Raw genomic sequence first — 25853 nt, 5'->3', positions numbered from 1 at the left:
CTTTGCAGGTGAACAAGGAATTGAAAAAGTACGACAACAAGATCATTGAATGCACATTCGTCAACAACAGTTGGGTGTTTATGAGGCAAAGAGTAGACAAGAGCTTCCCCAACTCCTATGAAACAGCAATGGGTGAGCATCTACACTGTGTCAGACCCAGTCTCCCTTTATTTCCCTTGTTAATGTTGCAGTTCTACTAAGCCTGTGTCGTACTGCCTTCTAAGCACATTCTGCATCCCAGCAATGGGAGGGCTGTAGGAAGTGTCAGTCATGGTGTGTCTGTGCTCTGTCTGTGTCCTGCTCTGCAGCGGTGTGCAACAGCATCCAGCACCCCGTCACCAAGGAGATCCTCCTGGAGCTGGTGGACCGGTGTGCCCAAGCACAGACACGCAAGCACCCCTCTGACCCCGACGCCAAGCTCATGCCCCCGCCACCACCCAAGAGACCCAACGTGGCGGCGCCGTAGCTCTCTGGTTGGGTGGAGCGAATATGGTTGCACTGTGGAGTTTGCCATAGTTCACTCCACTGTGAGAGAGACTGATCAAAACCGTTTTGTGTCCATTCTTCCTTCAGATGGATGGACGCTGACATACCTGACCATTGTTTCCCAGCCACTAGCTGACTTAAGCTTTTATGTGAAGGTTCTGAAATGAAATGTCATTTATTGCATTCTGATCCATGTCAGAGGACAGTCCGCACCCCACCATACTGCCGTCATTGGTTGTTCTCAAACATTTAATCCGTGTGATTTTCTGGTTTCATTTTACTCTTGTTGGTTTGTTCTTGGCATCTGTCACTATTTTCCTGAGTGGAGCAGCTGTTAATACTGATCCTGATGTTTAGATAACGGCAGCATCATGGCTTAAGCAACAAGTCTGGCCTCAGTCCTGCTTCTGATCATGACATTGGAGATTACAGACCTCTGTGTTTGGTTTTTGAGCAGGTGCCAAACTCCAACTTTATCTCTCATTCTAAAGGATTGCAACACAAACTTCACATGTCTCTTTTATTTTGAATGACAGGTGTATAATTTTTTTTTTTTTTAATTACCACCCCCCTCTCAGACCCATTCCTGGTTTTTGTATCAGTTAGATGTTGACTGCCATCAGTTTACTCCCTAGAATCTTTGTCTCTTAAGGCTGTTCCACTGGATTTTGTTTTCCTTTGAACCATTAAAATATCAGGTCAAAACAATGAACATGGTCTTAGCTCTTTCTCTCTAAACAGTTTTCCTACTGTATTGTGTGTGTGTGTGTGTGTGTGTGTGTGTGTGTGTGTGTGTGTGTGTGTGTGTGTGTGTGTGTGTGTGTGTGTGTGTGTGTGTGTGTGTGTGTGTGTGTGTGTGTGTGTGTGTGTGTGTTGGGGAAAGGCCATGTTGTGTGTGTGTGTGTGTTCATGGGCCTGTGGATTTCTAATGACCAAGGCACTGGCACAGGTTGCACATTGGCATCAGTGTCCTGCAGCTCCTGGCATCACATGAGAGAAGCCTGCTCTGCATGAGACCTCACCTTTGCAAGGTGTCGTGGCACACGATCATATCAGCTCAGATAACACACGTCCAAGTTGAGCTTCTGTCATATCTTTGTCTTCTTTGAAATCAACTTCTTAAGCGTGCTTTGCCTAGATACCACAGTGTTTTAGATATCATTTGCGTTATACCTGGACCGACGGCAAGCTCTTTAGCCTAAACATAGATCTTCATTAGTTTAAATCAAAGTCTCAACTTGCCCTTTATTAATAAAACTGGTCCATTCATTACTTATTACATAAAGGGCAGTCAGAAAGGCCCATTTATATTTTGAATCTAACATGGCCTACCCCTGTATAAGGATTCAAGTTGGACACAAAATATAGAAAACATAACAAATGAAAATTGGATGTACTGTATGAGCAACAAGCTCTGGAGAAATGTCAAAGAAATTGTGTTTTTCATTTCAAACTCAAACGTCTACATGTAAGAGGATCCTTTATTTTTGAAGAAGACTAATATTCAGATTAAGCTAGCAGCAAACGGTGTCTTTACTTGGATGCCACGATCACTCACCTGCTGTGGCGGATTGACCTCTGACTGACACGAAAAAAAATGAAGACTGATTTGCCATGCACTAGTGACTCAAGTTCTTCTCTAAAGCAAATCCAGGTTTTGAAGTTACTGAAAGCCTACAGATTTGGTGAAAGAAGAGCCCACTGTGATTTAAGTTAACTCAATCACCAACAGCAGACTACAAAGAAAACATTGGGATAGAAGTCAAAGATTTGGTGGCCGGGGGCTTCCAAAGTCAAGGAATGGAGATGCATTAATGTTGATTTGAGGAATTTTGGAAGGGACAGCTGAGAATAAACTGAAAATATGTAGTTGGTCTGAAAACTAGAAAAGAAAGCAAGGTCAAGCCTCTGACAAAGAAAAACCTGATTGAAAGAGAAATGTGCATCATTTTACAATTATTTTGAGAGCCAGCCTAGTGGTGAGACTGTAGCAACAAGTCCTGGCAACACAATGCAAAGACTGCCGAAGTCCCAATTAGCTTCTTTGGCCAGGTTTGCATAAACAAGGAATTTGACTCTGGTTAATCTTAAAGCAACACTAAAGCACTTTTCCTCTGTCGCACATACGCTATTTGTTTATCCAGCAAATAACAGACAACCCTGCTGAAAAAACCAGCCTGACCAGCTAAAGGTGGTTTGCTGGTTGACCAGCTTGTTAACCAGCTTATTTGACCACCCTTTGATGGTTAACCAGCTAGACCAGCAAAACTCTCGCGAAAACACACCTTCAGCTGGTTTACCCAGCTTATGATGGTAATTCAGCTGGTTTTGATTGTCGTACCACCTTAAGCTGGTCATTTTAGTTGGTGTTGCTGGTCTACATTGCTGGTTTTTACTGGCCACGCCAGCTTATGTTGGTCATTCTAGAAAACCAGCTTGACCATCTTTGTCAAGCTGGACAGGCTGGTCACCAGCATGACCATCTTAAACCAGCTGTATCCCAAACGACAGGCTGGTCACACCAGCACGACCAGCTTCCTCAGATGGTCACGCCAGCATGTCTAGCTGGTGGCCTAACCAGCTACACCAGCAAGACCAGCAATAAGAACTGTGTTTTGGGCAAAGACCAGCTAAAACCAGCTACCAGCCTAAGCTGGTTTCTTGCTGGTTTTTTCAGCAGGGAAGGTAGATTGTTGCATGATTTTATGAAAGTATGATGTATTGCAAGTCTAATTTGTAGTTTCTGATGTCTCATTTCATCGAACTACAGATACACTACCCCACCTCGTAAAGTTACATAGTGCGGTTATAGCCGATAGAGGGCCGCGAAGTGAAAGCATAAGTGCCGTTCAACCTGTTACGGGTTGATGAACCGCTGAAATGATTTTGGAAACATTATTTTAAGGTACGAAAAACTCTTTAGTGTTGCTTTAATTCACTCATTCCCATGCTAATTGAGGTGAGTGTTGCTTTTTTCTGGCTATGTAAAACAAGCTTTGGTGGAATCTTGCTGTTGGATGGTGGCGTGTGAGCAGATTCCTTCAGCAGAGATACCAATCATCATATTAGGAATGTGCCATGGAACACTCGCTCCTGGCTCTTCAAGATCATGGGAGATGATATTCTCATTGGTTTGGATGTTACAGGTTACAACCATGATTAGCTAAGAAACAAACTAAACAATTCCAAAAGTCTTAAAAGTGACATCTGTCATCATTGTAATCCAGTATTTCTGTCTTCCACGTCTCAGCAAACAGCCATCTGGAAATGAGGTGCATAATGATCTAATCAGACTTTGATTAAACCAAATGCTCAGGCATGCCGTCATTATGTTGCCACAGAGCAGGTTATAGCTAACTGAAATGATATGGTGTTTCATTTAGGGAAAGCTGGAGTAACGCTTGACCTTTTCAGTTGGAAAAGAGCAAAGCAAGTCAGACTGGCTTCCTTGAAAAGACTTACTTAGAGGGTTAAGGCGTTGTGATGAGAGAGGAGATGGTTTTAAAAGGCATCCAGTGGCAGCAGCCTAACATGAAATGCAAGGCAGATAATTTAGCACATTTCATACATCATCCAAAAACAAAGAATTTGCATATGATAATGAATAAAAGCTATAGGGACAAATAAATGAAACTATGAAAAGAAATTGAAAATACATAAGTTACCAGATATCAAATACATCATTAAATATGATATCATAACACACTGAGTGCAACTAATTAAAATAAGTCAAATAATATCAGACTAGGAAAGACCAAGGTGGCCAAGTACTGAAGCTTCTTTCCAATATTTTCTCTTGAATATTTATGTATTTGGTAAATCAAATGTGATTCAGTGCTTCTACGGAGTGCCTACACTCAGCTTGTTCATGGTGCATAAAACACTGATATTATTTTGTGATTTTATTCTCATATGAGGAATATACTTGAACATTTACAGTAAATCAGATACACCATGTCTCGTAGACTTCTTGACTATGGCTTTTGGCATCTGCAGAATAAATACACATGATGATTATTGTTGATGTGCGCATTTCCCTATTACTGTATTAAATATTTCATGACCTGCCTTCATGCACAAGATGTGGAAAATATTATCAGTTATCACTGACTTGTGTTACATGCACTTTCTGTCATAATCTTCAAGCATCACTTACCATGCTGTAAATGTTTTGTTTGATTGGTTGATTGATTGATTGATTGATTGATTAATTGATTGATTGTTACATTACTATATATGTTGATGTGTTTCATCCCATACGGCTTATTTCCTCTTGTCTGAAATTGATAGATTCCCATTACTTTGTACTCACATTACCAGAATGTATTTGGTTGAATCATTTTGATAAAACATCCAAAATGTTGAGGGAGCTGTGGTGAAAGAGGAGGCATCTGTACCAGATTTGGGTCTGAGTGCCCAAAGAGACCCAGGCTCAAATCTGAATAACTGTCATTTCCAGATCCCACCCCATCTCTCTCTCTCTCTCTCTCTCTCTCTCTCTCTCTCTCTCTCTCTCTCTCTCTCTCTAAAAATTAGAAATACTTCATATGATGGTGGCACTTTAGTGTGGAAACGACTAAATTTGTGAATTCAAAATTTGTGAATCACACTTACCAAAAGATCCATCCATCTGACAACATTGCATCAGTGAATTAACAAAAGTGACCAAATAGTGTAGAAATATATGTGAAGTGTGAACAGATACAGATACACTGACAACTGCAAGTGACCCCTGCATAATGTCATTGAGTCCAGACCACAGACCAAACAGCTAATCTGAGGTATGGTATAATTTTGCAATAAGAATTCCAATCTTGAATTTGCTGCAATATTGCCCCCAGCCACATCAAAGAGGATCCTTTAACCCAATATCCCAGTGAAAGTATTACCTCTGTGGCAGTTTAATATTTAATAGCCTTGATGAATGACTCTGGGCTTGTGGAATATCCAGAGAGCCCAACATCTCCCTCTGAAATCAACATAGATGAAAGCAACATCAGCTATGTCGGGTTGCCAAAAGGGGCTTGCCATGTTTGGATCCCTTTTTCGGAGTGAATCTGTGATAGACGTACACTTAGAAACGGCAAGATTCTTCTAAAAAAAAGTATGATGGCTGAAGGTCTAAAACGGATGTTTTGTGAGTCATTCGATGACCCAGTGCACATACTGTATTTGTGTCAGTCAGTCTGGAACTGCATTATCTTCCCATCACAGAAAACATAGCATGCTAAGTGCCTTTTGATCGAGCAAACATTTATTCCTTTTCAATTAGGTTGGCTAAGCAGCCCATCATTATTGATTACTTAATGTACCTGGGATGTGAACTCTGAGTAAATTGTGGGTTGCTGCTTTCCAGAAGGCCCTCATGACATATGATATTTTTAATAATCTTGTTCCATGCTGAGCCAGGGTGCAGCCATGTAACTGTTAAAGATGAAAAAAAAAAAAACTATGCTGATGGGCCAATGTGATAAAATGTTGAAACTGAAAAAGCATATAATTTACCTTAGTTTCCTTTGGACAAGCAGGATATTATCCATTTTGAGATTTATTGAACAACGCTATAATATAGTTTTGATGAACTACAGAGCAGATTCAGCCAACCTCTTCCTTTCACAAAAAAAAAGTTATTCTCTGCCTGTTTCTTTCTCACCCCTTCTCTACACATAAGGCTCTATCTTAACCATTTTAAACAATTTGAATCTGAAGCAAGATTTAGGGTCTGTCTGAATGGAGATATACAGTCTTGACAACGGTAAAAATGCTATCTGCACCAGGCACATGGGGTTGTTTGTCTCTTAATTAGTCAAAAAGCAGCACTTACTCCAATAACATTCGAATGACTGAATAAAAATCCTAAGCACATTCATCCAAGCAGACCAGGAGGTCATGCAGTTTTCTAATTTTTAGTGGAGTTAAAATAGTAGCTCTTGGCAAAAAAAAGTGCACTGCGGTGGGTGCAAGCTATAGGAAGAAGACTTGCATTGCATCTTGCTCCACGATGCGCTGAAAAATATAGGACCCAAAATGTGTAGATATGCCATCAGGGACAGAGCTTCACTGCTCTGCTTATGCTGGCAGATGAACCCTTGTGAGCACAAGGTCCAATAAGATGTTACAACCATTACAAGCCATATATTGGCTCTCCATTTGGATCCACTGTGTCATTGCTGTATGCACCATGTCAGCCATATACCTTCCTGTATGTATCATGGAGATGGAATCTGTATTGCTTCTGATTCTCTTCTCTTGCTCTCACTTAGCGTGTCCTCATGACATTATCCCCTCATAGAGACCCCCTTAGCTTGGCTCTGCTCAAAGTTCCCTTTGCTTGCTCCAACCATGTCCCGTATATCTTCCCTGACTGTCTGTGCTGTTTTGGTGAGTAACTTTTCATTGAAGTCCATTGGTAGAATATATAGAACAGAAGAAGGGTGCTATGAACAACTCATGAGCCTCCTATCTTTATAACCTCATCAACAGCCTACAGTATAGTATGTAACATTCTTTACCAAATTATTCCAGGTAACAAATGGAAGAGTTCACCTGATTGAGGAGCAAAGTACTTATTTGCTGATGATGTTCCCCTTGTGTCTCATTTGATGGTGAACACCTATGTTACAGCATGATCCAAAATGGTCCAGTTGCCATGGCACCAGCAAGTTAGAGATTTTTACACACAGAATGTGGTTGCATGTTTTTTTTTCTCAGAGAATCAGGTAGCCTACCATTTTAGTTGTGAACTAGGGGAAGCAAAAGGCACAGGTGGCTTGCATTTTCCTCATAGCAACATGAGTGTGATTCAAAGATAAATGTTAAAAACTACAAATTATGAATAATGGTGTATAGATGTAAAATGTTTTTGAAAAAAAAAGGGATTTTGTGCCACAGTCATGTTAGCATAGTTGTGTTATACTTTATGAATAGAATAGCAAGGAGGAACACTCTTAAAACGAATGTGCTGAAAACAACACAACTTGCATTATTTTAACACATCTCCAGATAGGGACAACACAGTTTCTGTTGTTTCCTTTTTTTATGCATTGAAAACTACACCACTTGCAATGCTTTTTAAAACACATCTCTGTGTTCAGATAGGGACAACACATTTGTTTAAAGAGTGAATAGATGGTTCATATACAGTACATGCAGGGAGAGGCATCCATTGGGCTGCAGTACTGTGGGTGCTGTGACGTAGTGAGAGCAGATGGGAGGCAGTGAGTCACAAGAAGCCACCTGAGACCTGACAGGTTGACTTGGGCTGACATATCTCCACCCCCATTCCTCATGAAGGCTCTATAGAAACCAAGACAGAATGCATTGTAGCCTTCACACAAAGTGATGCCTATAGGCTATTGCTAATTCTACCAAGTAGGCTATCTTCCAAAGAAGCGATGAGTGTACAGTGCTTTGCTCTCTTCCTTGACAAGCCAGATTTAAAAAAAAAAAAAAAAAAAAAAACATTAAGGCATATTCATTGTGTGTCCTTCTGGCTTGTCTCATTTATTACACATATATCCATGGGAACTTTTCACTGCTCCAAAATGGCTGGATCTTCACTCTTTCGATCTATTCAAGCCCGTCTGTTTTTCAGAATAGTTAAAACACTTGGAGGAACCATTATTATTTGCTTACTTTCTTATTTTTCAAGAAAGGTAACTGACATTATTCTTAGAAATCTCATTTCGAAACATTAGATATGTTACATTAAAAGTCTGTCTTTCTTGTACACATCTGTTTTAAAATAAATATCAGTGTAAACATTGCTTTCATGGAATAATGTAAGAACTTCTGCTTTGTCAGTCAAAATTACTGTTTTACGGTGGATGTATGATCCATTTTCTACAACAAACCTCTGCTTCTTTCATAGCAGGATATCGGTGGTGTATAAGCATGCAAAATTGTTATGTTGACTGTAAATGTGTGCTGTATTATACTGCTGCATTGTCCCCATGGCAGCATACCCTCATGTAACACCCCTAGTGAGGAGCACCATCCTCATCAGTACAGCATGTAACAAAAATGATGCCCAGATGGCAGCTTTTTGTATCTGAATGATGAGTCACCTTTTGATACTGATCAAAATGGCTGCGTTGCTTCTGTCAGTCCACTTGCAAGAGAGGGACTTAACTATTAATTGTTGGTCTTATCTTTCAGTGAAATAGAAATGCACACAGAGGTAGCCTACTGTTGGTGAAAATGTGCTTTGAAAAGCCCTGATGTACAGTTATAATCTCACAATGTTTTTTTGTCTTTCATACTAATCCTGTCCTGCAGGCAGCTGTATCCTCTTACATTCCTACATTATTTATGTCTTCTGCATCTTAGACTGCAGCATGGTTTGTTGTCCTCACAGATACATCCTGACAAAATGTAACACAGCACAAGAATAGCATTCATTATGGCTCACTTTAAATGTATGGCTCACCATATTCACCATAATGATAAAGGTAATTCATGTAATTAAAACATTGCTTTAATTATACTAAGTAGTTACGCCATCGGTCTGAATGTAGGCTAATAGTGTGGGCCTATTTACACTGATGCAAAACTAAAATGTGTTGGGTTAGGCTACATAAAAACAATTGAGCGTGTCAAATGCCGTGATAGTTCCATCTCAATTTCGATCTCTGCTTGTTTTGATCTCTACATTGTCCAATAAATATCTGTTTCCACTTGAAATTAAATAAGCTATTCATGATAATTCCTTGCAGTAGCCTATACGTGAAAGGACTTCATAAAATGTTAACCCGTATGGGTAGCCTATAATTAAATAGCCTTCTTAACCCTCCTTAGTAGATTGATAAAATGTAAAAGGGTTATTTATTTATATTTAATGTAAACGCACAGATTCATAAGATAGCCGTGGCTGATAGTGGAACAAGCCCAGTGGGATAATTGGATTATTCTTACATCTTGTGGATTGTTTCTTGATGTTACAATGGACTTGCAGGCCTTTTACAACAGTCTCCGCTTTGCAGTTGCATCTCTGTCAAAGATGTCAATGAAGCTTCTGATTTAGGGGTGTAGCTATATGAATTTCTCCCAGCCCTTCACTCTTCACTTGAATCTTCACTCTGTTGGCTATAACAGTGAAGAGAACGCTCCGAAGCACGTGATTTACTCCGTTTTAACGACGCTCCATAAATATGCACTCTCGCAGACCTCAGACATCGCCTGCAGCAGGAAATCATACGCGTGCAAACATAAGAACGTGAAATATTTTGAGTGCTCGGTCTTATTGCAGGACAAATAATACAATTTAAAGTGCAGGTTGGAATTAATAGTCTCGTGTTTTGACAATTGATTGTAGTATTAGCAGTCAGACTGGTATTATTCAAAAGACTTTCTGTACATCTGTGGGATTATTTATTTCTGGATATTGTTGATGACGGCTAACGACACGGGGAACTATGTAAAGGTACATTTTTATATTTATTGCGCATAGCCTATGTAATTGATCACTAACGTAAATAACTCTATGGGTCATAATGGTGTTTTTTTGATGAGCTGATTTGTTTTCCCCCGCAAGACCTTCTTGCCGCTCAACAATTTTGCATTTCCAAACAACAGCTACTTTGGGTTCTCACAGATTTATGGCGCAATATTTTGACTTTCCCTGGAGAACACAAAAGTATCCTACAGTGAGGTAGGCTAATGAAAAAAAGAAAAAAACATTTTGAAGTGTTCCGATGGAACCCAAAAATATTGCAAGGCAGGGTACTGCAATGCAAATAGCCTACCGTTGGCTATTGTGGGGAAATGCAAAAGATGCTCATGAACAACATCACCACGAGTCTTAATGCATGGGGCTTCAATAGTAGGCTACGCTACTATTTATCCACTTCCTTACTTCCTTCCTTTTGAACTGAAGTATCTCTTCTCGGCTCTTGGCAGCACCGGTGAGAGACACTTGTCGATTGAAGAATTCTTCTATAGGCTTCTTTTAATTTCAGTTGAGGAAAAGCGTTTTTCTTTTATAATTTCAAAAAGAAAACATGAAGGTCTATGAAAACATAACCATTATTTAATAACATTTGGTATGACGTTAGTGGAGAAATGTATAGTTTTCCAATTAACTTCCAGCTAGTATCACACTGGAATGCAATTGAAACTATAGGCTATTGATGCAACATTGGGTAATTGGGATTATTTTACAATCAATGCAGCGTGTGCAGACTCATCAGTCACGGTGATAGGTTGTTATGTCTAGTGGGCTTCCAACAATCTAATATTAAATTGAGGCCAAGTGTAATTGTCCAGTAACAAAAAGTGATTGTTTCTGCGACATCTGCTGGTCTGTGGAGAAAATTGAGGCTGACTTGTAAAATAAGTCGCCCATGTCTGTGTCTCCACTACAAGCAGGTGTTTGACAGTGCATATACAGTACACGCAGTTTGATAGCCTACCTCAGTATGTGTTACCTTACATTATGCAAATTTGATGTAGTCATAATTTCAGACAGACACTGTAGTTTTGATATCACTACATATTCTGTAATGATTTTCAGGTTTTCCAGGTTCCTGACGCACCCAAGGCCATTTAATCCCCTCTCATCTTCAGTCATGAAGTCTGTACTGGATGGCGTGGCTGACACCACTTTCAGGACAATTACCTCTGGGCTGCAGTACCTTGGCTCTAATGATGCCAGCTATGACGACCCAACTACAGATGCCGACCTCACAAAGAGTAGATTTTCCCTGCAGAAGCCACTGTCTGCATTTCGCAGCAATTCCTTCCCAGATAAAGTGCAACCAAATGAGGAACTCATCCTTAAGAGTCTGAACTTTTACCCCACAAACTCATCCGACCTGTTTGGTAACAAGAGCTCGATGGGGGGTGAAGGGAGCACTATTGAGTGTGGGGAGAATTTCATGGACATGGAGTGCTTCATGATTTTGACACCTAGCCAACAGCTGGCAGTGGCTGTCATGTCCCTTACTCTGGGAACCTTCACTGTGTTGGAAAACCTGGTTGTCCTATGTGTCATCTTGCAGTCTCGCACTCTGCGCTGCAGGCCCTCTTACCACTTCATCGGCAGCCTCGCTGTGGCAGACCTTCTGGGTAGTGTCATCTTTGTCTACAGCTTTTTAGACTTTCACGTTTTTCACCGGAAGGACAGCCCAAACGTTTTTCTCTTTAAATTAGGCGGAGTGACTGCCTCATTCACAGCCTCGGTGGGAAGCCTCTTCCTCACAGCCATAGATCGGTACATATCCATACATCGGCCATTGGCATACCGTCGCATTGTTACCCGCACCAAGGCTGTGATTGCTTTCTGCATGATGTGGGCTATCTCCATTATCATTGCAGTGCTTCCTCTGCTTGGCTGGAACTGCAAGCGTCTCAATTCTGTGTGCTCAGACATCTTCCCGTTGATTGATGAGAACTACCTGATGTTCTGGATTGGTGTGACCAGTGTATTGGTGCTCTTCATCATCTACGCCTACATGTACATCCTGTGGAGGGCACACCACCATGCTGTGCGAATGCTGAGTCGGACCTCTCAGAAGAGCTTGGTGGTGTACTCAGCTGACGGAACTAAAGTGCAGACCACACGCCCCGAGCAGACCCGCATGGACATCCGCTTGGCTAAGACACTGTTGCTCATCCTGGTGGTGCTGGTCATTTGTTGGGGGCCTTTGCTAGCCATCATGGTCTATGACCTCTTCTGGAAGATGGACAATTCTATCAAAACGATATTTGCCTTCTGTAGCATGCTCACTCTCCTCAATTCCACAGTCAACCCAATCATCTATGCCCTGAGGAGCAAAGACATGCGCCGTGCTTTCCTGAGCACCTGTCAAGCATGCAAAGGCAGTGGCCAACAGTTAGATAACAGTCTGGAGTCAGACTGCCAGAATAGACATCCCCATATTGCTGCCAATCGAGCTGCTGAGAGTTGTGTGAAGACCACTGTGAAAATAGCCAAAGTAACCATGTCCGTCTCCACGGAGACATCTGCCGATGCTGTGTGATCAGCCATAATATGATACAGTGTTTTAAAGCAATCACCAATCTTAAAGAATGGAACTTTGGTCTTAAAAGTGAAGTTTATGGCACCATGGAATCATGAAGATAGACTGAATAAATTCATAACTTCTTGTTGTTTCTCATTAAACCTCATTCTATGTGTTGGCAACTTTTGCCCTTACGTTCATGAATTGTATTTTTCTACATTAAAATCAGGTTCTTGAACAGTTGTTTCTTCTATCATGGGAATAAGGGGCTACTGAATTTTATGTTAAAATAATCTCAGTGAGAGAACTAACATTTTCATGTAATCATGAATTCTATAGAATCTCATGCCTCATCAAATATAGCCAAGCTTTTCTGACCAAATGTTTGTCTTGCACTTAAGAACATATATATATATATTTTCCTTTAAATATCCTATTGCAGTTGGATATTATTCGTCCTGTAGTATTTTGTGTATTGAAGAATCATGTTGAGTGTTTGATCATGTATTCTTGAGTAGATTGTAAAAACGTATGCCTTCTGTTATACTTTAAACTCATACTGTAACATATACTGTATTGCCATGATGGCCCGAAACAAGACAAATGAAAAAAGAAAAAAAAATCAGACAAACTTCGTTTTATTGTGTACAATTCTGTTGTATAGCTCTAGAGTGACGCCTAGAGTTTAAAGTAGGCAAACCCCAGCATTTGTGAGCGTTTAGGATTGTTTCATAATTTAAGATGTGGGGCAAGATTCTATATAGAACCTTGAAATATACTGCAAAATGTTCTCTTTCAAAGGGCCATGTAAAGACGCACTAACTATTGCTAAAATGTGAATATATCTTCCAAAAGATCCAAAACAATCAGCTATACTAGACTAAGCTATATGTAAATATTCTAAATATGTGAATGACTTAATACTGGTGTACAGGTCAGCTGTGCACCCACAGTTGTTGTGTATTTGAAATGTTCCGGTATTGCTTTTTCAGAAACAGAGGTGTCAAAACATTTCAGTGTTCATTTGACTGTCAGGTCTCATCGGTTGACACATACCTGCTGTACAACACTGATAAATGGTCTAGATGCAATTAAAAACACAATTTTGAAAGTGTTAAGTACATCAATCTTTGCTCTGCTATCAGCAAAAACTACAGTGCGCTGGTCACACTACTATATCACACATTTTAAAAAGCACATTAAAACTAGACAAGGCCGTTTGTGATAAGTGGTATTCTTCATAATGATTTCCTTGAAATGACACAAAAATAGTTTTGATGTGTTTAGGTAGAAGTGTTTGTAGTGATGTCTAGATATTTCCTGTTGTTCTCCTTACTTAAAACACAAAGGTTTCCCTGCAGCTGGGCTACAGGGCTCTTGCACAATGTGAACATGTGTCATTCTATGTTATAGACATGAGGTTTCTAAAATAGTTTGGAACTGTATTGAGATGGCATAATGTTTTTGTCTTTTTAATATTTAAAACTGTGTAGTGAACAGAATTTGCCTTCTCGTTAACTGATCTATAAACATTAAATGTAGTGTAAACACAACTGCCTACTTACTGGCTGTATTAGTGTGATATATTGGAGATAAATCATAAATTGTCAAGTGGCTTTTGTCCTAGTATTCTAACAGTCTGAAGAAAACATTGGGCACTTGTGTTTTATGCATTTGTTCTGTAGTTTGTATCCAAGCTTTGAATAAAGTCACTGCTAATAATCATGAACAATTTGCCTTCTTACACAAACAATTAGCCTATAAAAAAGCAAAAGTGGGTGTGGCTAAGAAAAGGGTGTAGTAGCAGCAGAGAGTGGAAGCCATCAGGCAAATGTTATTTAAATAAAATGTATTTCCAATGCCTTGCTTTATGAGTACAGACCCAGACCCTATTTATGTAGAAGTTTGGTATCATTCCAGGCATTATTAGTGGGGAAATGTACGATACATTGTTGGTTCCATTAGCACCTAAGCCAATCGGCTGATAACTCGACCAATGATAGTGCTAACTCGACCAATGTTTGACCAAGGAAAAAAACCTTAGGGGTTCGGCTCGAGGTCATGGGGCAAAGTATCCTAGGGTGATTAGAATGTTGTAGGCTTTTTATGTAGTATTTTTACACTATACATGATTGTGTGGTGGTTTGTCGTAATCAACACAGTTATATTACTGTAGGCCTATGTATATTGGCACACTAGATGATTTAGTTATTAAATCAATGGATGAAACCAACCTTCAGCGCCATCTCAGGTTAGTGAGGTTCACAATGGAACTGCTATGTTTGTGATATGGATTTTAGTTAACTTCACAAATGCACCTTTTTTTGTCAAGTCCGGTGAGCTAGGTGCTCGTATCCTGATGTCATAGCTGCATTTTAAATCTGTCACTCAACATTTCCCACAGATGGATACAGCTTTCTGTTTGAGAAGTGAATTTGCCACAAAATGGTCTGTAAAATCAGGTTATGGCAGATACGTTTTGGCAACTTACAGTAAACACAATTAGTAATTAAAAAGTTATTACATATATTTTAAGAAAAGCCAATGAAACTCGCAAACCATACATGATATTTTTTATATTTTTTTTAATATTGTAAATGGCCTTCCATTCCATCATAAGAATCAAATGATATGACTGATAGCCTACACTTTCAAATCACTGGTCTTTAGTTCATTTTGACACAGACAAAGGCTATGTTTTGTAGTATGCTAAAACATTTGACTTTGCTAGACTTTAACTACAACCTACCTGTATAGTGTAGTAGAAGTGCATAAAACATATTAGTCTGTGATTCCAACTCATTAGGGAGGTGCCTTATTTGAGCAGTCAATTATAATCAAACATATAATGGCATTGAGCCCATTAAAAGCTGACATGCAAACATCCAGTAGGTGGCAGTCCAAGGCCATTATTGCTACAAGTAAAATTTAGCTCATTATACATTTACTAGTTTTCAGATATCTAGGCATAGGCTATATCACACATATATTTGGCTGGCTTTTGCATGAATAAATAGGCCAATGTAGCCTACTGAACAAAGCACAGAAAAATGTTACAATATAAAGTAACTTACCATGTTTAAGTTCTTTCAAAAGTATATGAAAAGAATACAAAAGTAAGTTCATTATATTTAAGAACAGAAGTGATTGCCAGTTAGGTTAAGCTGAATCTAGTCCAGTGAGAAGCATTATCATAGACTTGTGGTAATATGATAACTTGCATATGATATGAACCATGCATTGTAAACAAATCTGACAAGAAGGTTTGTCCGTCTGCGTCTGTCTGTGTTTATCTGGTCACATAACTTAAAACACTTGGGTTTGATGTAGACTAGCTATCTCAAATTTGCATAGCAGAGGGCCAACCTTAGTCATTCCGCTGAAGGGCAGGTGTAATGTTCTATTGAAGGCACTGAAGATATAGGTCTAACAAGTTGACCTTGTGATCCCTCGAGAGGAGTAGCTATAGGCTCACAAAATTATTTCATTAACACTCCAAATAGACAGCCTACTAGAACATTACCCTGACATTTTAAATCAGAAATGCAGATCTATGCTCATCCCCACTGAAGATCATTTTTGATTTGAACACTCCTGACTGAAATCAGTGTAGTTTACTGATCAAGAAAAGAAAAACTATCAGACCATGAGCAGTAGCCTACGTAGGCCTAAGCTATGCCATACCATGCAGGTCAATGTAACCTCCGCCCAGCAGGGGGCAATCTAGTCTATGAAGTAATTTATAGTTCCGGCAACAAGAGCCGAGTAGCTTGCTGGAGAAATTGTAAAAAGAGAGACTTGTGAAAGATGGATGTCAACCAGTTTACCGACATAAATGGAAAAGCAATTACGCTTGATTCCCAGACACATACGGACTTCTGCCGAGAATTCACTATCAGCAACCCGAAGTTGTCCCTGCGCAGTATTTTGATGTATACCTGCAGTGTATGGTTATTTGCGTATGCTGTATTCTTCATAACCGACGTAAGGATGCACTAAGTGCAAGTGACTTTGTAGCCTACAAATGCTTATTCTACTCTTTTTTAAAAATATATACTGTATATATTATATATGACTATTAGGTGATGCTCGTAGGATAGCAGGATATAGGATATGTTTTGACCGCTTACTTGCGAGGTAGTCCACGCTACGTTGCCATATTTGCTCACTAATTTTTTTGTTTAATGTCAAACTGCTGGGGTAGACTCGACTCGACTGGTCTTTGTGAAAGTATGTAGACGAAAGTAGGCTACTATTAAACATACATAGTGGCTAAGGTAGTCTAATCTTGTGACAATAACACATGGCTAGATAGCTCATTGAACTCCATGATTACACCCAATGCATCTCAACTATTAGGAAAATCATTTGTTGATCACATAATAATTCTGACCTCCTTAGCGACGAAATAAGGAGAATGAAGTAGACTGGCTGATGGCTTGAATTGAGCTCCGTGCCTAGGAAACATAATTCTTAATTCATATTATTTTTAATCTGGGATGTGATATTGTCTGTAAGGTGTTTGCATGCTTAAGGCTTGCTTAACTCAACTTCTTTTTGTTCTTATTTCAGAACACCATTGTCCTCTCGAGTGCCATCATTGTGACCCTGGTCAGCATGATGATCTGCATTCACTTTGTGAAGGTGGACCATGAAACATTACTGATCATTAGATCCCTGGGTGTGCAGGTGTCATCATCCTTTGCCTCAGGGAGAGAATGTACATCTTTCATCGAAATGAGCAAAATAAAAGATATTGTTATCAATGAGGCTGTGCATATGGTAAGTGCATTATGTACATCAATTGAACTTTTATAATAAGATTCACATTCAGCAAATATATCCTCAAATATATCCTCACGATCCACTCCGTTCTATGTGCACTCAGACAAACGTGACTTTGTCTAGACTGCCCTGGCTCCGTAAACTGAAAACAAATACATTGTGTACCCACTCATACAACACTTTATTGCTGCCAATCAGAAACTGGTGATGTTATTTTGTACCACAAACCTGGAGCAGTGATTGGAGGGTCTGTTTTTGGCTGTTGTTCAAATATCTTTTTCCAACTTTTCAAGCTAGCTTATGGGCTTTAACTTGCCTGTTTATTATGCAATTGTGTGTGTCATTTTATTTATATTGTTTTTACTCTTTAAGGCGACCTTGGGTGCTCTGAAAGGTGTCAAGAAACAAATCAAATGTATTATTATTATTGTTCTTGTTGTTAAACTATTTGTAATAGTGCATTGAGCTTATATTCCCTAAGATAACCATTTAGCTTGACCTGCACCATCTGTTATGATCATTTCAGCACAGGGTCATATACTACCTCTGCATTCTTGTGAAGGACCCTTCAGATCCTGAAATGGTATCCAGTGTAGTTCCTCTTTTTCAGGTATGCATACATATACCCAGGGGGCAAAGGGGGTTTACCAGACATGGGCTGCTGTAAAAGGTTGTCATTCCGGGGAGTTAAATCAGAAATGAGGTAGCATTGTTTAGACCCTAATTGTAAGTTTCCAGCAGCTTGTTGCCCGGGTTGGCCACCCAGGTTGTGATCCTCAGACATCATAGATTTCATTTTTGTATGACAACCTTTTACAGCAGCCCATCTCTGATTTCCTAAAACAATGTGTGTTTTTCCCCCTGAGTAATACATAGTAATGTCTCTTTAAGAAATTATATCTGTCTATACTGTGTATTTAAAATGATATAAAATGTATCACTTGGAATAGTGTTATCTCTCTGAGAAATTTGTATTTAATGCCTTTCAGAGTTCCAAACCACGGTTGAATTGCTTAGTTCAAGTATATAAAGCCTGTCAGGAGGTCCTGTTACAAAACTCATGACAAGGTAAATCACTGCTGCAGACTTCATACAAATACTTTAATTCATATAGGCAATCATATAGAGTTCAACTTCATCAGATGAAATTAGTGCTATATAATGTTTTGTTTTTTGTTTTTTTTGCAGATTCCTTCCAATCCCAGTCTGATGCTGTAATGCTGTAACAAGAGTAACATTTGTATTTATATTGCACTTCAGGGTATGGGCTATGTGCCTGACTTTTATATGATTAAGTCAAGATTAAAGTAAAATGTATACAACCTTTCATGATTTGTAATGTTTGTTTCATTATTTGGACCAAATTCGTTAAGTATAATGTATAATTAACGAAGGGGTGAATTCTCCAATTCGTGCGTAAATCGTGCATAAGCCCCTTTTTTACGCACTTCAGTTACGCACTTTTCAGTTACACATATTCTCCCAGTTTGAATTCAAGGTGGCCTTATAAGAGGCGCAATTTATTTAAAATAGAACCAGACTGATCTACCACCTCGTTGATTTAGGTTGATAAAAAAAAATGCTGAACGTGGACTTTTTCATTGACCTTCTGAATGCCATTCAAATCTAGCATGGCTAGCGGAGAGTGGAACAGCCACCAATCAGCATGAGGAAAACGCAGGGAAAACGGCACCGGACATGATGTATTTCTGGAAAATGGCGATGAGGAAGTGCCTTGCCAATCGGTGAAGCTAATCAGTCAAATCCTGACCCCCTGGGTCTGTGCATAGCTCATCATCGTCTTGCCCCCCCCCCCCCCCCCCCCCCGAATTAATTATTCAGATTAATGTAGCCTCATGGATAATGTAATGTCGGGAAATATGTCACCATGTGACACGGTTAATGGGGAAAAACATGAAGCTGCATCAGCATGATAAGCACCAAATTTGTTCATTTGTAATGTTCTGTGTAACCTACAGTATGTGTACTCAGAAAAAGGCCTACAGCCGACTTCCAGCATGCTATTTCACCTTGTGGTGCTCAACCTTAATACAGCCCTCGGGAGTGCGTAGCTGAAAAGGTGCTTATGCCAGTGGTAAAACACGCACAAGACTTGTATACATAAGAAACGCCCAGATTTTGGGGTTGCTCCTCCCAAAATGCGTAACTCTTTCCATCGTGCGTAATTGACAGATTTAAGCGGAGAGGAGACTTTGCGCAGGCCAAAAAGTACTTAGTTACAGGCTTGTAAAAAAACTTGTGCACACGGGAGAATTTGCCCCTAAAGGTTTGAAAATATTACACTAAAATACACTATTTAAAAAAAAAATTGCTTTAGGTATACGTAATTGTGGACACACAACACAACTTCGCTGGTAGGAGGTTCCACTTCGACAGGCATTCCAGTGCACTTTTCCCATTGGTTTGGCTGGGCACTGGAACGCAGCAATGGGGGGACCCCGACCTCAAGTGCCCTTTTTCTTGACCTCCGAGTTTTGGAATGAATTTGGGAGATTCCAACTACTGGGAAATATTCGAATTCCGAGTTGTCAGGAATGCAGCATAAAAACAGACAGGCTAGACTATAAATCTGATCTTTTGTACAACGTATAGACTAATATTGAAGGGAAGCAAATTAACTCAGATTAAACAAAATCTCATATTGGCCAATTTTTTTTTTTAACATTCAACTTCCGACGCAGCTTATGAACAGACCTTCCTTACAGACTGACTGTATGGTAGTCACATGATGTGTCGGTCACCTGACAAGTCAGCTCTTCCTGCTAAGTGAGGCGTTTCTGCAATGAGCTTTCTTCAATCGCAGTAGAACACCTTCTTCGATCGCTATAAAACACCTTAATGTGTTTTTTTCTGTTATTCTGTTGATGAGAAGTTCCTTGATAGAGTTTGCTGTAACATTTCGTTTCGTAACACCAAGATAAACCAGTCTGACGTTAGGGGTTGGCTTTAGCCGTCGTTTTAGCAAGTTAGCTTATTTCACAATGCAAACATTTCGTACGTTGTGATAAGAATTAAAATACTCGTCGTATTTTGTCCAACATGGCTTCTATTCTTGATGAATATGAAGACTCTCAGAACATTCGCATCCCGGCTCATTCGCACAACCGCTTGCCAGCAACCAACATTGGGATAACTCATTCGGGTAACGTATTCTTAAGATGTGGTTGCATGACCCTCTATATTTCAAGTCAAGTCAATATTTCGTTAATTAAGTAAGTAACTGTAGGCAAGTGCCATAACGACTACCTCTGTGTTGCTTTGTAGGATTTGTGAATGTAAGGTTGGAGGAAGAAAAGCCCATATTCAATAAGCAACGGATTGATTTTTCTCCTCCTGAAAAGATAAACCATTTTACAGTATGCAACAATCAGCTTTGCATGAGTTTGGGGAAAGACACTATTTTAAGGTAGGCTACGCGTAAGGCTACACTTGACCTGATGTACGTTCACATTTGGCCTATTGAACGCTCCTCTGACTTGTACCAGAGTATAGCCTACGTCATCTATTGGAGGTGCAAACAATATCGGAGTTTGGTTGATTTGACCATCAGTTAACTTCGAAACTGACATTTTACTTTGGATGGACAAATACATGAGTGATTAACGTCAAACAAATCTAGACTGGGAGGTACTCAACATTTGACACCTTTGGCTTGTTTTAATTACCAAAATGTTAAAAAGGAACCAGAAGCGAAAATAATGATATACAAAATTGTAATTTCAGTACACAACTCTACACGACAGAATTACTTTAATAGCCCTTGAACCAGCTCCTTACTATGTTTGTTTGCACCTTTAACAGCATGGCATAGGCCTACTTGGTTACCGCCCACAAAAGCCTGTATGTTTGTGTGCAAGAATGCACTTTCAGTATGCATTCAGGTCAAATTTCACATTAACACTTTGTGTCATTAACATGTTCTTGTTTTTAAAGAATTGATCTTGGGAAACCAGATCAGCCAAACCAAGTAGAGTTGGGCCGTAAAGATGACAGCAAAGTGCACAAACTCTTCCTCGATCCAACAGGTAGGCCTACTGCAGTGCTTACACCTGGTTTCATGCATAACTTTATGATTGTATTATGTTGCAGGATTATGTACTCTACTATGCCATATTTATTTTACTGTAATCTATAGTGTTTGCCATATCCTTTTTAATGACTGTTGCATGGGGCCTACTAGCATGTACACGTATCAAAATCAAAGTAGTATCATATGTAAAGGATGGCACACCGTAAAGTTAGCCATTGAACGTTTAAGACTGTTTAAGTTATCAGAAATCTATGTAACTTAGCTCGCATTTGCAATATTAGCTTATTTGCAAACAAGCTAATTAAGAGAGATTGATTAAAGCGTCAACCAATGGTTTCCTAATGTTTATTAACCTGCCCATCAAAACTTTACTGGCATGTGTCTTCATCTTGAACACCTATCATCAATTACATTGTGAATTATTCTACAACAACAAGACATTTGTCAACATACTAGTATTTTATTGACAAGGCAGCATTGCCCTGTCAAAAGTAAAGAAGAATGACACATAGCTTTCCCAAGTCTATTATTTGAAGTCAAGTAAATCAAGCATAGAGCAGTAAAAAATGCTTGATGACGCACTGCCCTGGGTGTGTTTTTTTTTTTTTTTTTTTTTTTTTTTAAACTCGAAATCCAGATTACCTAATAAAGCCAATCATTCAAGCTATAACTTATTTTCAATGTAATGTGGCAGGAGCTGCTGTATGGTCACAATTCACTCCATAGCATAGTGTGAAGGCATGTTTGCGAGAAGCAATTTAATTTGTTTTGCAATGAAAATGTACACTCACTTTCAATTTTGACAATAGTCTTGGTTGTTGTTGGTGGCATTATTGCATCCCTTCAATGCACAATTATTGTTATGGATTGGGATCTCCTGTAGGCCTAAGGGATTCTGCATGTGCATTTCAAAACATTGCAACGTGGAAGCTAAATAGCTGCTTACAGTTGTTTGCGAATAGTTAGAATAGGTCTTAGTGAGTTAAGGAAGTGGGATGCTCCTCCATGCGCATTTTGACATGCGTCATTGATGTGCGGGTTCAGTTATTGGGAGGCACACATTCCTTGCATGCTGCGTTGATGATGCAATTCACTTCACATGCCACTTGTGCGGGACACCGATGCAGGACTACACCAAGCTTGTGCTATTTTTCGCAATTATACAAATAAACATTTTGTCTTTGAATTCTAAGTACATAGCTGACTGACGTGTTAAGACCACACATTCAGAAAATAGAATCGTCTTTTATTTCTACGTATATAGCTGATAGTTATTCAGTGCAACACTGTATTGTAATGACACATTCAGAAAATGTTAAATGTTGTGCTCTTGTTTTCTTTAGGTTCTCACCTGGTAATCAGTCTTACCTCAAGTGAATGTGTCTATTTGAATAGAAACACACAGAAGATTCGAAGCCTCTCAAGGTGGAGGGGTCATCTCATTGAGAGTGTGGGTTGGAACAAAGTGCTTGGAACTGAGGTGACAACAGGGCCCATTCTTGTGGGCACCAGTCAAGGCATCATCTTTGAAGCTGAGATTTCTGCCTCTGAGGGTAGCTTGTTCAACACTAACCCAGATCAGTACTTCAGGCAGGTCCACTCTCTTGAAGAGGATGGGAAACCAGCTCCTGTCTGTTGTCTTGAGGTTGAACGTGGTATGGAGTCGAAGTACTTCATCATTGCCACTACACGGAAGCGTCTATTTCAGTTTGTGGGGAAGGTAGCAGAGGGATCTGAGCAGCAAGGTTTCAGTTCCATATTTTCTCAAAACCAGGAACTTCTTCCCAGTTTTCAGGAGTTTCCTGTCAACATGGGCTACAGTGAAATTACTTTTTACACTTCCAAGCTCCGCACTTGCCCTAAAGCCTTTGCTTGGATGATGGGCAATGGTGTGTTATATGGGCAGCTGGACTATGTCAGACTTGACTCACTCCTTAGTGATGTCCAAGTGTGGGAGTACACATCAGATATCGACTTCAATTTCAACAAGCCCATATCCATCGTGCTCACCCAGTTTCACTTCTTGCTCCTCCTTCCAGACAGAGTGAAAGCTATATGTACCTTAAATGGGCAAGTGGTACATGAGGACGTATTTCCGGATAAATTTGGCACCTTGAAAAAGATGATCAAAGACCCGGCAGGAGGGCTGGTGTGGATTTACACAGAGAAGGCGGTCTTTCGTTACCATATACAGAGGGAGGCAAGAGATGTCTGGCAGATGTATATGAACATGAACAAGTTTGATTTGGCCAAAGAATACTGCCGGGATCGTCCAGAGTGCATGGATATGGTCCTTGCCAAAGAGGCAGAGCACTGCTTTCAGAATAAACGTTATCTGGAGAGTGCTAAATGCTATGCCCTAACCCAGAACTACTTTGAAGAGATTGCACTGAAGTTCATCGAAGCAAAGCAAGAAGAAGCCCTGAAAGAGTTCCTCATTAAAAAGCTAAACAATCTGAAGCCAAGTGAGAAGACTCAGATTACTTTGCTTGTTACCTGGCTGACGGAGCTTTACCTCAATCGACTTGGGCTTCTTGAGTCTGATGATGGCAAGAATGCTCTTCTCCAAACCACTCGTGATGAGTTCAGACGCTTTCTGAGCAGCACCAAACACAAAGAATGTTTCTACAACAACCGAGACACTATATATGACCTACTGGCTAGTCATGGGAATGTAGATGACATGGTGTATTTCTCAGTCATCATGCAAGACTATGAGAGAGTTATTTCGCACCACTGTCAACACGATGACTACAGTGCAGCTTTGGAAGTTCTCTCTAAACACTGTGATGAAAAGCTGTTCTACAAATTCTCTCCTGTCTTAATGCAGCACATACCCAAGAAAGTGGTTGATGCCTGGATCAAAATGGGAAACAGGCTTGATCCCAAGAAGCTCATTCCAGCTCTGGTGAACTACAGTCAGATGGGAAGCACTCAGCAGATAAATGAAACCATTCGGTACATGGAATTCTGTGTATATCAGCTCGAAGTGAAGGAAGAAGCCATCCACAATTATTTACTGTCCTTATATGCAAAATATAAGCCTGACTCACTTTTATGGTACCTAGAGCAGGCTGGTGCACAAGCTTCAGAAATCAACTATGACCTGAAATATGCTCTACGGTTGTGTGCTGAACATGGATATCTACAGGCATGTGTCCTTGTCTACAAGATTATGGAGCTGTATGAAGAAGCTGTGGATTTAGCATTGCAGGTTTGGAGTGCCAATTATTTATCATTTTGCACGTATAACCCTTTTACAAGCATTATAAATTCTTTACCATTTAGGTACAAATATTCATATTGTTGTTTTTTTAATATTGAATTATGACATGTGTACATACAGGTGGATGTAGACCTAGCCAAGTCCTGTGCAGACCTTCCAGAGGATGATGAGGAATTGAGAAAGAAGCTGTGGCTGAAAATCGCTCGGCATGTAGTGCAAGAAGAGAAGGATGTGAAGAAGGCAATGAACTGTCTATCGAGCTGTAACCTCTTAAAGATTGAGGACATTTTACCGTTCTTTCCAGATTTTGTCACTATTGACCACTTTAAAGAGGCAATATGTAGTTCCTTGGAGGAGTATAATCAGCACATTGAAGAGCTGAAACAGGAGATGGAGGAGGCTACAGAGAGTGCTAAACGAATCCGAGAAGATATTCTGGAAATGAGGAACAAGTATGGTGTGGTTGAGTCCCAAGAGAAATGTGCCACTTGTGACTTTCCTCTTCTCAACCGCCCGTTCTACCTTTTTCTATGTGGCCATATGTTTCACTATGACTGCCTCTATCAGGAGGTAAACACGCACCTCTACACACATGAGCAAACCAAGTTAGAGGAGCTACAGAAGAAGCTTGCAGGTGTTACCATGACAACCAAGTCTCGTCATCGGCAAAAGGAGGAGGATTCAGTCAGTTTGGGAATTAACCATGTTAGCCGTGAACAAATCAAGTCTGATATCGATGATATCATTGCATCTGAGTGTGTGTACTGTGGTGACCGAATGATCAAGTCTATTGATAAGCCTTTTATTGATCCTGAGAAGTTTGAGGAGGAGAAGTCAACCTGGTTATGATCATTCATTCCTCCTTTTCTCTAGATCTGACATCCTGTAGAGATCTCATGGCTTGTGATTAATTTGTTAATTACAGTAGAATACCTTTGAATGTTGCTTTTGTGCAGCTTGTTTATTTGGAAATGTATTTTTAAAATCACATGTTTATAAGTAATAGTTGATATGCCTACTTACTCAAGTTAAATGATCTACTTTCCAGTTGTTGTAAAGCATTTTCCAGTGATGGTCCTTTGCGTTATTGCTATGTGTTTGTCATAAGAACTGTGTACTATTCATGCACAATACTACTAGTTTTTATGCCCCTCATTGGCAATATATTTTAGAAACCAATGAAAATTATTGTTTCAGTGCACAGTAGTGTAGGCCTAAGCCTAATCATATAGGCCTAGGCTAGCTTTTCTGTTTATGCCGCCCATCTCGCTAATGTTCATTAAAACGATTATCACATGACTTCCCTGACTTATGATTGTTGGGAAAATATAAGGATATGGTGTTA

General features: G+C 39.7%; 4 protein-coding genes across 4 annotated transcripts in view; all 4 read left to right on the top strand.

Moving 5' to 3' along the window:
* Positions 1 to 1192, top strand: part of rngtt (RNA guanylyltransferase and 5'-phosphatase) — a 69995-nt gene extending 68803 nt beyond the window's left edge. Inside the window, exons 15-16 of the mRNA XM_062550805.1 lie at positions 9 to 132; positions 309 to 1192. Of these exons, the coding sequence (XP_062406789.1) occupies positions 9 to 132; positions 309 to 466 (282 nt within the window). The 3' untranslated portion in view covers positions 467 to 1192. The remainder of the gene's footprint in view (positions 1 to 8; positions 133 to 308) is intronic.
* Positions 1193 to 9664: 8472 nt separating this feature from the next.
* cnr1 (cannabinoid receptor 1) lies at positions 9665 to 14169 on the top strand. Its single transcript, XM_062550735.1, has 2 exons — positions 9665 to 9907; positions 10997 to 14169. Exon 2 carries the CDS (start codon positions 11052 to 11054, stop codon positions 12462 to 12464), a length of 1413 nt encoding a protein of 470 aa, XP_062406719.1. The 5' UTR covers positions 9665 to 9907; positions 10997 to 11051; the 3' UTR covers positions 12465 to 14169.
* Positions 14170 to 16190: 2021 nt separating this feature from the next.
* Positions 16191 to 18558, top strand: pigh (phosphatidylinositol glycan anchor biosynthesis, class H). The gene is made up of 5 exons (XM_062550705.1): positions 16191 to 16430; positions 17019 to 17228; positions 17758 to 17841; positions 18221 to 18299; positions 18420 to 18558. Exons 1-4 carry the CDS (start codon positions 16254 to 16256, stop codon positions 18293 to 18295), a joined length of 546 nt encoding a protein of 181 aa, XP_062406689.1. The 5' UTR covers positions 16191 to 16253; the 3' UTR covers positions 18296 to 18299; positions 18420 to 18558.
* A 1427-nt stretch (positions 18559 to 19985) lies between these two features.
* Positions 19986 to 25831, top strand: vps18 (VPS18 core subunit of CORVET and HOPS complexes). Its single transcript, XM_062550726.1, has 5 exons — positions 19986 to 20394; positions 20517 to 20658; positions 21186 to 21277; positions 22626 to 24496; positions 24629 to 25831. The coding sequence occupies exons 1-5, from the start codon at positions 20292 to 20294 to the stop codon at positions 25355 to 25357; spliced, it is 2937 nt and encodes a 978-aa protein (XP_062406710.1). The 5' UTR covers positions 19986 to 20291; the 3' UTR covers positions 25358 to 25831.
* Positions 25832 to 25853: the final 22 nt, after the last annotated feature.

The sequence above is a fragment of the Sardina pilchardus genome, chromosome 12, assembly GCF_963854185.1.
Source record: "Sardina pilchardus chromosome 12, fSarPil1.1, whole genome shotgun sequence".
In the NCBI taxonomy this organism is placed as follows: domain Eukaryota; kingdom Metazoa; phylum Chordata; class Actinopteri; order Clupeiformes; family Clupeidae; genus Sardina; species Sardina pilchardus.
The sequence above is the reverse complement of the archived record's forward strand: the minus strand, read 5'-3'. Positions and strand labels throughout refer to the sequence as shown.

Coding starts and splice junctions, on each gene's coding strand:
- cnr1 (XM_062550735.1), top strand. CDS start 11,052: ATGAAGTCTGTACTGGATGGCGTGGCTGACACCACTTTCAGGACAATT.
- pigh (XM_062550705.1), top strand. CDS start 16,254: ATGGATGTCAACCAGTTTACCGACATAAATGGAAAAGCAATTACGCTT. Junction 17,229..17,757: donor TCAATGAGGCTGTGCATATG/GTAAGTGCATTA, acceptor TGATCATTTCAG/CACAGGGTCATATACTACCT. Junction 17,842..18,220: donor GTGTAGTTCCTCTTTTTCAG/GTATGCATACAT, acceptor AATGCCTTTCAG/AGTTCCAAACCACGGTTGAA.
- vps18 (XM_062550726.1), top strand. CDS start 20,292: ATGGCTTCTATTCTTGATGAATATGAAGACTCTCAGAACATTCGCATC. Junction 20,395..20,516: donor CATTGGGATAACTCATTCGG/GTAACGTATTCT, acceptor GTTGCTTTGTAG/GATTTGTGAATGTAAGGTTG. Junction 24,497..24,628: donor CTGTGGATTTAGCATTGCAG/GTTTGGAGTGCC, acceptor GTGTACATACAG/GTGGATGTAGACCTAGCCAA.